Below are 18,604 nucleotides of genomic sequence, written 5' to 3' on the forward strand. Positions count from 1 at the left end.
CAATGCGCTGCAGAGTTTAGCTCCAACCCTGATCAAAGTCACCTACCTGTGATTTTCTAATGATTCCGAAGACATTGATTAGCATGCTCAGGTGTGTTTGATTAGGGTTAGAGCTAAACTCTGCAGGAAAGTGGATCTCGTGGGCCAGATTTGAGGATCCCTGCCCTAAGTACTTCGGCCGCCCGCGTTCCACGCACCTTCCGTGCGACATAAACCTTGTCAACAGGAGGGCGTCCACGGACGTCCACGCACATTGTCTGTGTGCAGTAAAATTTTTGCACACATGCAAGTGACTTGAGCGCTTGGAAACAAAGTCAACTAGAAAGTGTGTATTCGCTGAACACGTCTTTCTGCACTTATGGCCAAAGAAGTACCTTGAAATGCGTATGCTCTAACGTGCGGGAGACGGAGCAAAATGTGGAAGTTTTCCCTCTCAACGGGCAGGCCCTAGAAACCACAGTTCCAGCCGAGGGTGCAGAGTCTGCCTCCTGCCTGGGACAGCAGGTCATTGCATAGGGAAAAAGACACCTCTGTGTCCTTAAAAAGCAATGTCATAATGCTTGCATGCCATGTATTCGCTGGCCAGCGAGAAGCCACCAAAATCAGTGACAGACCCCGCACCCTGTACAGGGGGGACTGTATCAATTCCCTCAGCGGGAATGCGTACAGCAGGGTTCTGGACTATACAAGCGACAAAGCATCCACCCAAGTGAAGCTGTCCATAATCAAGAAAACAGCGGGCGGCACGTGTTTTCTGCAGACGCAAAAAGATCAACACCGGTTCTGTGAAACCTGATCCCAGATTTGCGCCATTAGTGCAAACATCACTCCATGGGGGACCGCAGGTCTGCCCCATATCCAAAGCGGTCATGCCAATTGTAGCAGGGGAAGAGAGCAAACGCTCCCACCAATTATATACGACACCACATGTTGTATTTCTCATTCTGACTAACACGTTTGCCCTACTGGGCCAAGTGTCTCAGCACCAGGAGAACTACTCCAAAACATTTATTTGACGCTCTTACAGCGCTGTCGACCACTCTCCTCTTACAGAGTTCCTCGTCCATATCGTGAGTGATGCATTTGTTGTCACTACTAGATATGGCGTAACCCTGGGGATTCCCTCTGTCAACAGATTGGGGTTTCCCACAGGGGATCAGTGCCTGAAAGGCGCTATCGACACATGTCTGTTTTAAATGTCGCTCGGTATACAGTGCCCAGCACCGGAACCCACGCATAAAGAGAAGACCAAGCCTTGTTACTGCTATCGAGGCCATGAGCCCCAGCAGTTTCAATTCTCTAAGAAAAATGCGCTCGCCTCCTCAGCCGAAACTGAGCCAGACAGCTGCGATAAACCTCTGCCCCTGTTGTGATTTGAGTCTGTCAGCCGACTCAGATATAACACCCACTGACTCTGGGCCAGCGTGCCCCTATTCTGCTTCTTTTTCAAAAATTATAAATTATAATAAATATATATATATATATATATATGAACAACTATAATTTTTATAAGTTGCTCCCTTTTCACTACTGTTAAAGGGATAGTTCACCCAAAAATGAAAATTGTCATCATTTATTCAAGTTTTTCCAAATTCAATCCTTGATTCAAATTTCTTTTCTCATAAGCTTAATTTATTTGGTCTAAAGAGAGAAGAATTAATGACTATTTTTGTTTGAAGACTACATATAAAATAGCTAGCAAAATAAATGTTGGTAACTGCAGTTTGACTAAAAGTAATGACTAAAAGTAATGACTAAAAGTATGACTTTTCGTCGACTAAAACTATGAAAGACTCAAATGACTAAAATGTGACTAAGACTATTAAGCATTTTTGTCTCAAGATAAAGACTAAGACTAAATCAAAAATGCCTGTCAAAATTAACACTGAAACCTACATAGGCTAGTTGAGCCATAGTACGTTCTACACAAACTGATGCTTCAAAGAACCCAAGAGAGCTTCAGTTTTCTTTTTTTTCCACCAATATGCTGACCAGAATGACATATAGTGTAACATCAGTAACTTTTTTGTGACCCTAGTCAGCACAAGAACCATACATAGTCAAAAGGAACCCAAGAAAATGGTTCTTTGATATATGTTAAAGATTGTATGTCATGCAAAAATATGAACAGGCCAGTTGTTCCTTCCTGCAAAACCTGTCTTAAGCTCTGGCAATGTTTTGTTCAGTACAGCACAGGCATTGTCAATGATCTGGCGATGAAATCTGTCTATAATATGCCATCATTCCGTACCCTGCAACGTTCATAACAGTTTCCCAGAGTGCTGTGATTCTACCATTGCCATTAGCTCTTTTATGACATCCCCTTGTAAGACGGAATATGCAATGACTTTTCATCGACTAAAACTATGAAAGACACAAATGACTAAAATGTGACTAAGTCTATCAAGCATTTTCGTCCCAAGATAAAGACTATAAGACTAAATCAAAAATGCCTGTCAAAATTAACACTGGTCTTTAATTGCACATATCTGAACTGATTCAAGTTTTCGTTGTCTTTCAAAAATAAAATGGATGTAAATAAAAACTCATCCAGGTCTTTAATTAAAAACTCTTTTGAATTGAAGGTGATTAAACTTCCCAGTTCTCTTAAACTGCATACGTTTTGCACATCACAAGGCAATTTCCAGTTATCTAATCTCTCTATATGAGAGCACGCTTGTAAAGGAGCAGAGCTAGATTTATAATTCTGATTTCTTCAGAGGAAGCTGCTCCTCCTATTTTAAAGAAGTAAAACATAAAATTGGATCTCACTGCTCATTAATGAGGAAAGGGAGTTTTGTCCCTGAGGGAAATATACTGCGTACATGGTTCCTCCATATTCTTTGAAAATTTTACTATAACGGTGGACAACTGGCAGTTTTCTGTATAAATTGTTTTCAAAAGCTCTCTGTATGTATGAGGAACCTTTTCATGCTTTATCTTCTTTTCACCTTGATCTGCTGTATCCATTTAAAAATAATGTAACGTAGGTGACTGCAAAACACTGGAAACACCTTGTCGCTGGTTTGAGCCCTGCTTAGAGTGGGCTGAGCAGAACCGGTTGCACTTAAGCAGTGATGGGCAAACTTGGCCCTTCCAGGCCACTTTCCTGCAGAGATTTGATCCAACCCTGATATGACTCACCTGCCTATAGCCTTCTAGTAGTCTTGAAGACAATGATTAGCTGGTTCAGGTGTGTTTGATTAGGGTTGGAGCTAAACTCTGAAGGAAAGTGGCATGGAAGAGTTTGCCCACCCCTGCACTTAAGTCAACCTCTAATGGTATCAATCAAGTTGAATTTCCCTGCACTTCTTATGAAGATTGTGTGTAGCGCTGCCTGTGCAAAGTCAGTATTTTGAGGTTTCATTTCTGATGCTGAAATGAATCCTGATGCAGTCTGTGACTGTAGTGACAGTGAGGCAGCTTACTATTGCTTTTGGAACAGAAAGTGAAAGTGAAAGTGAAAGTGACGTGACATGTGGCCAAGTATGGTGACCCATACTCAGAATTAGTGCTCTGCATTTAACCCATCCAAAGTGCACACACACAGCAGTGAACACACACACACACACTGTGAACACACACGCACTGTGAACACACACCCGGAGCAGTGGGCAGCCATTTTTGCTGCGAGTCGTGGTATTGAAGGTGGGAGAGAGCGCTGTACATTCACTACCCCCACCTACAATCCCTGCCGGTACGAGACTCGAACCCGCAACCTTTGGGTTACGAGTCCGACTCTCTAACCATTAGGCCACGACTTCCCCTACTACAGAACAAACATCACTGGCTCCACAGGTATATATATATTTTTTTCATTTCCATACATTAAATCCTAAAGAGCTGCAGGGGCCAATCGGTAATTTTGTATGAATCTGGTTGTAAACCGGTGGAGATTTACAGTGCTTCTGCAGCAGCACAGAGTCAGTGTGTTGTGGAGACCCGTGGGTTTGGAAGGGGAGTGTGGTGGCAGAAACAAAAGTGCTCTGTCAGGCTCTCTTGTATTCTGCAAACATCAACCTGATGTTCCCTTCTCCAGTGTAGCTGGGACACTCTTGCTTATAGCAGATAAGTCTGACCATTATGAGAATTAAAATCTGAGACTAACTAAACTAATACGAGATGATGACTTTTATTAATTAGTGTCTGGGATATTATATAGAAAATGACAAGTGCAATGGACGACTGCTCACAGCTGTCAATGACTCATGCTTTGTTTACTGTGTGAATACAGAAGAGGCTCTGCAGAGGCTGATGACGGCAGTTGATGTTCCTACATTATGAATCATTTTCTATAGGACGGCTTTCAGGAACCTACTGTACCTTTGCCCTGGTGGATATAATTAAAGGAAATGAAGGCCGGTCCGGCGATGGGTCGTGAGCTTGACAAAGGGCTTTGTGAGCTCTAAACACTGCCAGATTATTGCAGCAAATTGGATTTCATGAATAGCTAATGAACACAGCGCATATCAGTATTCATTAGATGATGGGCTGTCACGCACTGTTAATGTAGCTATATTCATCAGTGTCTGACAAACATGGCCACTGAGAGGATACAGAGGTCCAGGTCCGGCCCCTTCACATCAATTCACCTTTAAATACATTCTGTTTTGAAAGAGAAAATGAAGAAGCGCTCATTAGCTGGTATTCTGGAGAGTAATGTGAATGACAAAACACTTCATACGACGCTGATAGCTGCTAAATGTCCTGCTGTTCCATTACAAACCATAATAACTTTGAGATTACGCTTGAAAGTAATCTCATTAAAGTCATGACACCTTGTGAGATGAGCGAGAGAGGACTTTTCTGACTTTAAAAGCACATCTCCGTGCTGTTAGCTGATGACTTGAACCCAACGCTTAACTTGACTGTGATTATGGCTGTTGGCTACAACCGTTTACTTCACAGTGGCTAGCAGATCCTCACGCTCTTATTTAAGTGTTTTAATTCATAATTTTTTATTTCCTCGTGTGCCTCTTAAAAAGCTTCAGTCTTACACATTAGATAGTTATGGTTTTAAATCAAGTCTTTAAAAATGAAAATTCTGTCATTAATGACTCACCCTCATGTCGTTCCATACCACTAAGACCTTCGTTCATCTTCAGAACACAAATTAAGATATTTTTGATCAAATCCGATGGCTCAGAGAGGCCTCCATTGACAGCAACGCCACCCAAACTTTCAAGATTCATAAAAGGTACTAAATACGTCATTAAAACAGTCGACGTGACTACAGTGGTTCTACAATAATTTTATGAAGCGACGAGAATACTTTTTGTGCACAAAAACAAAACAAAAATAATAACTTTATTCAGCAATCTCTTCCCTGTCATTATCCTTACGCGGTTAACGCAGTAAAAGGCTTCTGTGTTCTACGTCCGAACGCCGGCTCATTATTGGCCAAAGCTGCACATGTGAGCAGCGCGATGCATGCGTGTGGTGCTGATGCAGGAGCCTTTGGGCTCCTCAGGTTTCAGCCATGTTTGACCAAATCTTAGATTGTCTGATTCGGTCTGATATCCTACAAGGGTGAGTCATTAATGACAGAATTTTAATTTTTGGGTGAACTAACCCTTTAATAACTGTACTGTGCAGGTGAGCTAACATATTAGCATCCTGTAGCACCACGTGTCCAGCTTCAATTCATATTGTTATCTGAACAAGTATGTCTTACGCTGCATTTCATCAGTTAGATTTGTAATCTTGTTACCTCCATCCATGAAGGCGTTCTGCTGATTATAAGAATATGGCTTATGAAGAAACAAGAGGGTAATGCTAGCATTTGTTTTGCATATGTGTGCTATTATAAAAAAGAAAAGATACTTTAAATAGTCTTGTTAAACAGGTTTTATTATCATTTAATGTAAGAACTTTGCATTAGCATTGCAGCATTTGTTGTTCCAGTAACTGAACTGAAGGAATTATGGGAAATAAAGTCTGCCACGAACAATATGGTTGCTAAACCCTCTATGGTACTACTAAAAGACAGAGAAACTGAAGCAGTGGATCAGTGTTTCTGTCAGGAGATGGGCGCTCATGCCAAACTTAATAAAAACTGTATTTTGAGGCATCTAAATAGGTCAACTTTCCTTCAGCAGAAGATTATTTTTAGACTTTTCTTGGGTTATTCTTGGCTACACCTGAGCTGAAGGGCAGATGCTCATGTTTAATCTGAGAGACTCATCAGGCTTGTCTGCAATTATGTGGCACTTCACTAATCGGGTCTGTTAAGATTCAAGTAATTTATAAGTTAATTAAAATCATCAGAATCAGCAGCAGCAAGCCTTCATTATCAGTATCTGTGAACATTTGCATTTAGCAGGTTTCAGTGATCAGATGTCTGCATCAATAGTGACCTTCCCCTGTAGAAAGCGTTTCCATTCTAAGTGCAACCTCAAGTGTAAAAGCAGATCAAACACAACCCAGCCTCCATATCAAACTCTTTCCCATGTGGCAGTTCCATAAAACCCTTATGTGTTGATGTGAGTAGGTGGTGTATTGGCATAAATTTGTGCACCGCTGATGATATGCAGTTATATAATGGCCTCTGGCCTATATGCAGCGCATGAATCTCTGAACACCTGCCTGCAGGAGATGCACTGGGTGAATTTTAGTAGGCTGAACACACACTTTCACTCGCTGCTCAACACTGACTGACCCCAGCACTGATTCCTGCTCGTGTATGGAGGTCTCACACCCAGAAAATCTCACCTCAGAGAATTTGTTCCACAAGTCATCTCTCGCCGCGTTCCCGTACATGTGCGTCATCAAGTAATCCTGCAAACAGACAGAGACGGAGATCATTATTGGAAGAGAAATAAATTGGACTTGTACAGGAACGGTGAACTTGGGAAACCAAATAAGCCCAAACAATAACATTACTAATCCTCTCAGTTCAAGCTGAATATATGCAAATTAGCAGCAGATGTTTAGGTGTGATTGGCTGTCAGCTCAAGGAGGACCATAAGGAGGCCAATTAGAGGCTGATTATGCTGTTCGAGTCGATGCTGCATCAGCGTGTCATGAGTAACATACAAATCAGCAATATGATTTTACAGGAGTTTCTTTCAAGACATAAAAGATGGTCAAATTGTTCACATTAAAATAAAGTTTTGAAAAATTAACAGGAGAAAACATTAGATTTATTCCATGAGTAAAAACTTAAATACTCTTGGAAAAAAAGTACTGTAATAGTATATAATAATTAAATTCATACACCATATAGTAGTTGTATTGACATGTCACTCCAAGTTACTTCCCATGTACCATTTATCTGCTATTACCATAGTACATGCCAAAAAAGCATGGAAATATTTGGTAAACATACTTTTTAATGGAACATTTATTAATAACAAGTATTTATAAATATAGAATTATAAGTGAGTTTTGCAAAGAAAGGAAATACCTCAGACTCAGCAAAGTGCATAACAAAAGTGCCTCGACATCAAACACAGACAAATGTACATAGAAAAGTGGATGTAATATCTGTATTGTGGTGTATTATTGAAGCTAAGACACCGGTGGGTGTTCATTTCACTGCTAACAGACTTTAATCTGTTAAACGGAAAACGCTACATTATCAGTGTCTGTTTGGCCCTGCAGTCTCAGTGATACAGGTGGTGGGTGACATGAAGAAGGAGTCTGATACTGGAGAGCACATTTACATTCATCTGATAAGAACATCTGGTGGAAAGCCTTTTCCCTGCTGTATACAAGATTCCTCGATAACTCTTGAGTGACCGTGAGCAATAAACCCGTCAACTGTAATCCGCTTCCTGTTGCTGGAGTCGAGAGAACAAGCTGACAAAAAACGGCATGCCCTCTGCATGTGACATACAACGAACTGGTTTCTAACTTACTTTATACTGTGTTTTAAATGGATAATTATCTAAAAAGTTTCTTCTGTAGAACGCAAATGGAGATATTTTGCAGAATGTCCAGGCTGCTCTTTTCAACACCAAAAACATGCAATATCAAATCAGTGGCTGTCAACTTCACAAAGACAAAAAAGTATCATAAAAGTATTCTACATTGATATATTTAAATTCTTCCGAGGTCATGAGCTATCTTTGTGTGATAAACAGACCAATAAGGTCAGTTTTTCACCGTTTTAAATGATGATACCAGCACTCAACACCATTAAATGAGGAGAGACTGCAGACAAACTTCTCTTGCTCTTGTGTTTATTGTGTTGCAGCAGGTTAGAATGTGCAAAAGCTTCACTGACATCTTAGAGAGGGGAAGATTTTAAGTGAATAACTAAAGACATGAGTGTGACCGGACCATGGGCGTGTTTTCATTTTGGTATAGGCTATTCCTTTAATAAGGCAATTATTTCAGCCTTTGCTTCATGAATCAAATCAAATGTGACACTTGTTGAAATGTGAACATGCGTCATGCTGAGAGGTCTGGGATCCTGAAAGCGAGACCCAGATCAGCTGGCCTCCATCTCTCTACATGATCTGCTGAGCTCTCTGAGAGTCTGGGATTTGAGTCTGGAGCAGAACCAGATTCATGTTGCCATCCTGATGAATCTGTTTTAAACCAGAGCAATTCCTCTTCCTCTCTCTCTCCTCCATCAGTTATTGCCCTGAAGCAAAGTGACCATGTGGTCAATCTCGCCTCTGATAGGGCCGTCACAGTGTGTTGCCATTATTTTGACACTGATGTGTTCTGCTGACTGCCACAGCAAGAGGATATATATATATATATATATATATATATATATACTGTATATACAGGGTTTGAAATTAACTCCCGCACACAACACTCAGCTGTTATAGTAAAAATAAGCTGATATATTAAATGCAGCCTAATTGCGCATTATCTGCGCATGCCTAGCTTACTTGAACATACCCTTCACTACGCAACAAATAACGGTGTGCTGGTTTCCTTTGCATTGAAGCAATAGCGAAGACTCGAAAAATGACTGAAGATCACTCTTTGATTTTCTTACTGTCCACCTCTCCTGATATCATGCACTTTGATCCCACCATCATTTTAAATGTAGTTATATCAAATGTAAGGCCATAAAAAAGTCTTAAATTGTACAAGTCTTAATTATGATTTCAAGAGGTCTTAAATTTGGGGACGGAAAGACAAGAATTGTGATATAGCTTAATGTGATTAAACTTCAAAAGGCTATGATTTCACTGAATAAATATGAGCGCTGAACGTTTCAAAGTCAGCTGCTCTGCTGCTTTGTGTACAGCCTTTACCAGGGAAACTGCTACTGCTCCAAAAACTGCTACCACTCCTACTGGCAGAGGATGAATTTGCATTTTTAGTAAGCCAGTCTGCTGTTTTTGTTCAAACCACTGCGAAAATCAACCCATATTTTTACGCAGCAAACACTAAATGTGTAAATGTGTTGTAAATGTGAACTGGTGGATCGACAAGACGCTAATGCTAATGCATTTAAAAAATCTAAACAATTTAAAAATCTAAACAATTAAGACATTAAGATATATTTTTATGTTATTAAATTAAAATAATAATTTATTGGTAATAATTGTTTAATTTAATGTAATAATTGATACTTTTGACTTATCCCCTTTTCTTAAAAATGGTTTAAAGGCTGAAATGTGAAGTTTATCATTTTATAAAACTTTTTGCTTGTGAACCTGTAACTGAACTGTATATATGGTTTTAATTTTATTTGTGCAGGTCTTAAAAAGTCTTAAATTGTATTTTAAAAATCCTGCAGATACCCTTGAATAAAATGAAATTCAGATTTAATAATAAATAAATTTAGATGAAGCTGTGACGTTGTTAATCTGGTTTATTTCACGTTTTTGTGTGTGTGTGTGTGTGTGTGTGTGTGTGTGTGTGTCACTCACCAGCAAATTGGCTGGTGAGTGAAAAAGTTCATTTCAAACCCTGTGTGTGTGTGTGTGTGTGTGCGGAAAATCGTGTCAGACTGCAACTCATACTGTGAAGAAAATCTCTGTTGAATTGAGGGCTGTCAAAATTAACGTGGCACCATTAACAGTTAAAAATAGTGACAGTAAAGCAGGCTCTATTTGACCTGAGTTCAAGCCAGGGTTGCCAGATATGAAGTTTTTCTCTTGACCAAACATTATTTGTAGCGCGCCTCCCATCCAATAATCGCAAAGAGGTTTGTGCTTTATTTACTAGGTTTGTTACTTATTATAAGAAACAAAGACTCAGCTTTCAAATCCTGTACATTTTATCATGAAATTCAAACAAAGAATGCCATTTTGTGTGACATGTGACATTTTAAATGTGACATGACAGATTGGTGTAGCACCTCAGTTCAAGCAGCAGTGCAGAGCGTGAGTCTCTTCCACTTTAATAAGTTATAGCGCAAAATAAACATGAATGGACATCAGAAGGTATGTTGAAAGATACATTATAGCTTACCAAAATGTATCATGTCTTATGTAATCGCTCAAACCACGGAAAGATGCCAATAAAATAGATTGTGAACAGTATGTCACTTAACGTGGCATTCACCTCAGCAAAGTTATCCACTGTTCACAGTTCATTAGTTAGCTATAAAACAACACTAAAGAGGAGCTTTTTTTACTTATAATTATTTATATGTTTGATCTGGCATGAAGACAGGTATATTATGAAGACTATATGCAAATGAGTTGTAAACAGATATTACATTTTTTATTTGAGCGTAATTATGATATCTAAATAATAGAGTTGAAAATAATAGCTCTGTGTTTAATTGTAACCTTTATTATTATAGTAATGAACCAAATGATAGGGTTCCCTGTGTAGTTAACAGCATCATTTAGGTGAGATTTTTCTCCTTAAGAAAATCAAACTATCGTATCGGCATCAGTATCAGTAGATATCATTCTGAATAATCGGCTATCGATATCAGCAGAGAGTGCATCTCTAATACATATATATATATATATATATATATATATATATATATATATCTGTTCTATAATGAGTTATAAATTCTGTATTTAACCATTGTCTAATCTCTTTCAGCAGGTCTAAATGCGGATAAAATTTGAATTTGAATGTTGCAGTAAGAAATAGCCTTCTGCTCATTTGCATAGCAGTGAGGGACCGCCCAGAGCCATTTTATGTTGGTGTTGACATTTTCCAGTCTGCTTGGTCTAAAAGTGTGTATTTTAATGACTGTGTTGTTACCCACCTCTGTTTAGTGACCAGAGAGACACACATAGGCACACTTACAGCGAGACACACATAGACAGCAAAAGCATATGCTTTAACAGCTGTCTACTGTCTGTATACTTAAAACATCTATATATGTTGAAAGGCTGCATCCTAACCTAAAGTGAACCTCATATGATTGATTTTAAATGTTTTACATAGTGTGTGTATAGTGTTTCTCTAATTCTCTAATTAACTGTTAGTCAATTACAATAGAGACTTGTGTTAGCATAACTAATTTGATGCTGTAATAAGAAAAGTAATACATAGCACAGACATATTTTTATTTGGAGACAATATTTAATTAAAATTAAAATTTTGTATGACTCTTTTTCAATGTTTCAATGCATCCTGGGGCTGTTTTTAGTCAAAATATGTTATTTTATTTAGAATGCTGCTATCTGCCTTTTGGAAAAGCCTTGATGTCGAAGTGTGTACTTGTGATTCTGAAAATCTGTCTAGATAGACAGCTTGGAACAGATCTAAAGACTAATTTCATAACTCAACATATTCCAGTGGGATGGTTGTGTATGTAATTAATTTACTCTAATTAGTAATGGCTAGTTACTCCTCTGACGCTCTTCAGGACAGAATAACATCCTGAACGTTCCTTCATCAGATATTATAACCACATTTATAACCACATCACGTTTTGGTTTCTGATTCTGCAAAGCCAAATTACTTTCAAAGGGAGACAAAAGATTGATCGCTTTTGATATGTAAATCCCCCAGAGCCAAAACACAAGTTTTCTGCAAGAGCCTTCACCACAACAGTCAAAGCAGATCATAAATAATTCATTATTCATCCAGCTGAATGAGTTCCCTCAAAAGTAATACAAGAAGAAATATGTCTACAATTTTCTTGCATATGAAAGTAATTTTGAGGCAATGAAGGTATAGATTGTTTGGTGAGGTGCTGTGTTTACCTATTCTTCCCATCAATCACACAGAGACAGACAGAGATACTGAAAGCTCCCATAAGAGAGACAGAAAACAGTAAGAATGAGGCAGAACAGCCGAGCCAGTGGGAAGATGGGAAAATGGATCTTCTCTTTGTTCTAGAATGTTGGGAAACTGAATCGAGGAGTATCTGGCTATTCCATCTCTGTTCAAAACGAATTATTAGCACACAACATTTGCGGGGAATCTCACGGACTGCCATTCTCCAAGTCAGGAACCCGCTGAGAGCAGACCAACAGGACTGTGAAGTACCCAATCCCCTGGTTCCAAATCACATCCAGAGGATGAAGATGGACTGTAACACTGAATTTGATTTCTCCGGGGCAGGAGCGCACTTTTTCTCTGCTATTCATAGGTCAAGCTTTGCACATTTCCAGCCAGAATGAATATTTCCTACATCCCATAATATGATCCATCTGAAAGTGGTTTTAAAAGCGATGGGCAGTGTGTGTAAATGAGGCGGGAGCGCTTCATCACTCCAGTCAGCTCTATGAGCCCTAGAACCCATTCAGACCTCATTTATGACTCCCTCTATTCTTTTATAAGAGACATTCATCCACCTGCTTCACCAGCCCATCCACCATTTACCAATGCAGACGCCCTCATCCTCATCCTCATCCTCACAGAGCGAGAGAGAGAGAGAGAGAGAGGGAGGAATGGTTAATGGTGGTCCGGGCGAGACTAAAGCCCGACCGCTGCTTTTGAATTGTTCAGCATTCACGACTGTCTGCTGCTTCAATTTTGCAGAAACACGAGGAGGAGAAGAGATGCCACACAGAGCAAAAGACACACAGAGAGAGAGAATGAAATGAGCTTCAGTGAACAGAGAAAGACAGACAGCAGATGAAAGAGGAGAGCTGGATCACTAGCAGATGTGTAAGGTTGCATTTCTCCTCTTAAATACTTTCAGATCTAGAGCGGTTAGGAGTTCATAAGACACTATACTGAGCATTAAGGAAGAACTGTGATTATCGCATGGAAAAAAAGAGAAAATAAAACTAATTAGCAAACTGATTGAATGAATGAATGAATGAAAAGAAATTTGATTTAAAAGTATTGCTGATTAATACAATGACATTTTCGGATAAAATAAATAAATAAATGTTTAATTTAGGAATGTACACAAAATTTTAGAATTTATAAATGAATGAATGAATGAATGAATAAACACATGACAAAATATAATATTTTTATTTAAGATTACTGCTGAATATAACTAAAATAAATAATCAACAACAACAAAAACAATAATAATAATAATAATAATAATAATAATAATAAAATGTACTTCTTTCTGCTTTCTACATAATGCTCAGAGATTAATCACAATTATTTTACTGTAAATTTTTTTTTTTATAATAATCAAGAAACAATTAATTAACCAAGATTCAGACAGAACTGCACATTTTATTGCTGCTGCATTAAGTATATTGATGTTGCTAATAATACCACAGGTTTATTATAGTATATATTACACAAAACCAAACACACTAATTACAGTTATAGCCAGTTGAAGATAAATGGACACATACATGTGCATTAAACACGTTAGTCTACTGGTCTTACATGTGTTTGCACTATGATATAAAGCTTGCATGTGCAGATGTTAAATCTGTAAATGAAGCATTAAATGTGTAGCTCTGCAGAAAACATGACCTGATTGCGCTTCCAGCCACTGATAGCAACATTAAAGCACAACAACAAAAATCATCTGTGACCACAAAGAGAAAAGATGAAAGAAAACTATTGACTTACATTGAGACCTCTCTGGAATAGCGGCTGTCCCATGACGTTAGCCAGCATACGGAATCAACACGTCTATATAATATCAGATATATGTGCTTTAATGCAGTGGATGCGTTTCTGTACACCGATTTAACACAGAGAATGATTCTGAAACTTCTGATTGTGAATGTTTCAGATATGAAATTCATTTCTGTCATGAACACGTTTAATCACTTGACTGATTGTGATGCTTTCACCTCAAGCATGATGGCAGCGCGCGGCATGACAACAAGCTGTTGTAGCTCTAAAGATAAGAAACAAGTGTAAACCGACACAGATGCATAATCTCCCAAACGCTCGTAGCAAAAACATACGAGATACTCAGAACAGCCTGAGGGGGCTTGAGAACTGAACATTCGCTGAGATATTCAAGTGTTAAATAGTAACAGTAAGTGTTAAACATATTCATAACACATTAGGAGTAAGATGTACATGCGTGTGAAATCATCTGTGACCACAAAGAGAGAAGATGAAAGAAAACTATTGACTTACATTGAGGCCTCTCTGGAATAGCGGCTGTCCCATGACGTTAGCCAGCATACGGATCAGCGCGGCTCCCTGCAGACACACCAGAAAACACACACATTCAATAAAAGCTGCACATTTACACCTGCATTTATGTTAAACTGAATTTATGCAGTGTTATTTATATACTATTGTAGTATTTATTAATATGTTGTGTATTATAGTAATTTTTAATAGTTGTATTAGTATTTCTGTTTAGCTTTAATTTCTTTCTTTTTATTTCAGTTTTAGTATAATTATTGTTTTTGTTTACGTTTATTAAGTCCTCATCTAAAATGTATTTTATTGTAATGTTTTTTTATTTTATAATTTATTTTTAACAGTTTTAGTTATCAGCACTGAATTTAATTTGACTTTTTAAATTAAATTAAATTAAATTTAATTTAATTTTATTTTATTTAATTTAATTTAATTTAATTTTATTTTATTTTATTTTATTTTATTTTATTTTAATATGCTTGCACATATCAGAAAAGTTAAACAATATTTAATTAAAATATTTAATTTAATAATTTATTATGTCCCTGCTCTTTTTCTAGCAGGTGTTCTTTTGTTTTTTTTAAGGTTTGTCTAAAGAAGAACTCCATGAAACTCATCCTGCTGTTTTCTGCAGTTTCATAAATTTGTATCTTTTTGACTTTGAGTGACTTTGACATGCTCATTTGACAGCATCTACTTCCCCTCTCTCCCCAGAGTGTGAGGGGGAAGTGATGAGGGACAGCTGGGTGTCAGGATCACTGCAGTGTGACTGACAGAGTTCATAACACCACAGAGCCTGCAGGGAACAGAGGGAGGGGCCTGCGGAACAGCAAAAGCCAATCAGAAACCGGCTTTGTGCTGATTGACAGCTGGAGAGAGAGTTGAAGCAGAAACTCAAATCTTCAGTGAATGGAAGATTTTATCTGCATTTGAACTCTGATAGAGGACAAAAAAAATTTCTTTACTTCTCTTTGTGCCTTTAATGGCTTTCAGATGTTCAGGATGAGAGGATATATTTGGGCGCAGGAGTTATTTAAAGTCTGTTCCGGTGAGAAAGAGGTAATTAGATGTCGTCTGGTCTGAGATGAAATGTTTACTGTGCCACTAAAGTCCCCAGACGACACAAAACCTTACAATCTCACAGTGTTACAGTTTCAGTCCTCAACAAAGCTTTTAATTAAACTGTTTTCTTGTGTATGTGAAGAGGCTTATAACAATGCAGAGAAGTCTTTAGCTGGGAAAAATAACGAGCAAAAGGAGGTGTTTACTGGACTTAATAAAAGATCAAGTTTAGCGGTGAAGTGAAGTCCTGACATAAATAAAAGACTGATTTACACCGACGATACTGCTTTTTTACAAAGTCATTGTTTCTCTTCTGCTGGCTGCTCATATGAAAGAGAAGTGAAATGTGGAATTTCATTGAGATTTATTTATGTTCAATTTTGAGTATAAACCAGTTCATTCAGTTCTGCTCAATAGCAAAGGTTTATAATAATTTCCTGTAGGAGCTGATGAGCTTCTCTTACCTTCTTATACGCAATCCAGTCAAACACTCTGTCGATGTCTGTGGCTTCAAACACTTCCTGAGAGATTGGATGAGAACTGGCCAAACCGTCCAGTAACATCACCTCATGAAGAACATCAGTCAGAAACCTCTGCTTCTCCTGTGGATGACAGACAGAAAGAGACTTTATTCTTTTTTACAGTGTCAAACACATAAGTGTGTCACATAAAAGCCTCGGTTTTATTTTCATAAGTAAAAATCACTTTGAGCTGCTCTATAAATGAAATTAGAAAGTGGTTATGGGAAAACTCAGCTCATATTTCTCACATCTTTATATCTGCTGCAGCTTCCCACAACCCACTGATGCGATGAACATTCACTGCCGACACACAAGAGCCAACACGACACTCATGAGAGAAACGCTGCTGCTACATGAGCTAGTGTGTGTGTGTGTGTTTGTGTGTGTGTGTGTGTGTATGTGTGTGTTTGATTTGTGCAGAGGGTCTCACTGTCTCTCTGCTCTGATCAAATGTATCTCTCTGTAGGATTCAGTATAAAGACAGGTAGAAGTTTTGGGTCAGATGAAAAAGACCCTCATCATTCACTTTGTCTGTGGATCAGCAGAGAGTCACAATCTCAAATACAGTCAGTCGTTCTGGAGCACATGAAGAAGATGTTACTCTGATACTAGGTTATTTCCTATTTTGAGGAAGTCTGAACTGTGTTCTGCTCACAGCAAAGGAGAAAATGTTCTATGGTGTGGCTAAATGGTGCTGAATATTGGGATCATAACACCTAGTCCTATCATGCAAACTATACTACCTGGTTAATCCAGTGACTGCTGTGAAAGGGCAGCTGACAACCAGGAAAAGGCCTAGTGACAGCTAGGAAAGACTGCTGACAGGAGGAATAGACCCCATCGGGGCTGGCATGGGTTAGCTACCCATTCCAGCAGGATCCGTCACTACATAGTGCAGAGGGTCCACCCAACTTTGGCTATGAAAACCACAAGAAGAAGAATACCCCTGGAGTCTGCGAGAGCGGGGGCGCAAGATGACTTATGGACAGACCACACGGTGACAGACTTAGGAACGTAAATGACAATGAGTCAGGAGAACAGCACAACAGAGGTTGGAACAATAGGACTGACAGGACAAAAACTACAGAGATGCATCTGCGGCTGGGCGAAGATAACATCAGAGAAGGGTCTTAAAATCCATCAGGGCAGGAAGAAGTGCCTGAGAGAGCTTAGTGAGGGGCCTCGCATTGACCAATACTACCTCAGAGGTAGGGCAAATCAGTCGGGTGAAGTCCAGTGGCGGGACAAACACCACAGTCCACAGGGTATCAGAACCCCAGACAAACCCCAACCAGGCACAAACTTACCCCCACTGATTAACCCAGAAGCCACCCAGCCACAGCCAGCAGTAGAAAGGAAGATGGATGGAAGGAGGATACTTTGGCCTAAATTCTGCCACAATGAGTGGGCAACCATTGACACAGATCTCGTTCAGCTGCTAGAAGGCCTGAAAGGAGATGTAGAAAGGAAACTGGAGAAGATGGGGGAGATTATTTACACTTATGAGGCACAAAGGTTTGGAGTGAAAAACGAGAGGCCGAGGTCACAGAAGGTGCTGGGAGGCCAGTCGAAGTCCAGGAGACAACAAGAAGTTGACAAACATGTGAAAGAAAGGAGGAGCCTGAGAAAACAGTGGAAGAAGGCCACTGAAGAAGAAAGGACAGGCCTAGAGGTACTACCCAGCAGTAGAAAGGAAGATGGATGGAAGGAGGCCTCAGATACTTTGGCCTAAATCCTCCCACAACGAGTGGGCAACCATTGACACAGATCTCGTTCAGCTGCTAAAAGGCCTGAAAGGAGATGTAGAAAGGAAACTGGAGAAGATGGGGGAGATTATTTACACTTATGAGGCACAAAGGTTTGGAGTGAAAAACGAGAGGCCGAGGTCACAGAAGGTGCTGGGAGGCCAGTCGAAGTCCAGGAGACAACAAGAAGTTGACAAACATGTGAAAGAAAGGAGGAGCCTGAGAAAACAGTGGAAGAAGGCCACTGAAGAAGAAAGGACAGGCCTAGAGGTACTACAGGGTGATATCAAACATTGCCTTGCAACGCTACGAAGAGCAGTAAGCTTAAGAAAGCAATGAAAGAAGGAACAAACCAGGACTGCCTTCTGTAGAGATCCTTACAAGTTCGTCAGTAGTCTCTTTAGCAAGGAGAAAACCAGTACCCTTAAAGTACCTATAGCAGATCTTGAGGAACACCTGAGGAAGACTTATTCTGACAATCAGAGGCACATGTCAATCTCCATTCCAGAAGACATGCCACCAATTCAACTGCCAGAGCACCAGATGGACATAAGGCCATCTCTCCACTGGTATTCACTATGGCAATAGAGATCATAATTGGGTGGTTGGAGGGAAACATTTGAAAAATGGGTTGCAGCTCCCTCCAATCAGGGCATACATGGATGATATGACTACCATCACAATGACTAAAGCATGTACTAAGTGGCTGCTGGATAAGCTCCAGGAAAACATCAGATGGTCACAAATGGAGATTAAATCCGAAAAATCTTGCAGCATCTCCATTGTTAAAGGCCGACTTACTAATGACAGGTTCTGTATAGCGGGAGAGCCCATACCAACGGTCATGGAAAAGCCCATCAAAAG

The 18,604-nt window shown here is 39.3% G+C and overlaps 1 protein-coding gene across 1 annotated transcript in view; it reads right to left on the reverse strand.

The window, feature by feature from the left end:
* The window catches only part of LOC107710683 (thyrotropin-releasing hormone-degrading ectoenzyme-like), a 114,971-nt gene that overhangs the window by 41,031 nt on the left and 55,336 nt on the right, over positions 1–18,604 (reverse strand). The window contains exons 6-8 of the mRNA XM_016515516.1: positions 15,939–16,076; positions 14,401–14,466; positions 6,712–6,777 (exon numbers count right to left, since the gene is read on the reverse strand). Of these exons, the coding sequence (XP_016371002.1) occupies positions 6,712–6,777; positions 14,401–14,466; positions 15,939–16,076 (270 nt within the window). The remainder of the gene's footprint in view (positions 1–6,711; positions 6,778–14,400; positions 14,467–15,938; positions 16,077–18,604) is intronic.

Source organism: Sinocyclocheilus rhinocerous, unplaced genomic scaffold (assembly GCF_001515625.1).
Source record: "Sinocyclocheilus rhinocerous isolate Xijiao unplaced genomic scaffold, SAMN03320098_v1.1 scaffold357, whole genome shotgun sequence".
Classification (NCBI taxonomy): domain Eukaryota; kingdom Metazoa; phylum Chordata; class Actinopteri; order Cypriniformes; family Cyprinidae; genus Sinocyclocheilus; species Sinocyclocheilus rhinocerous.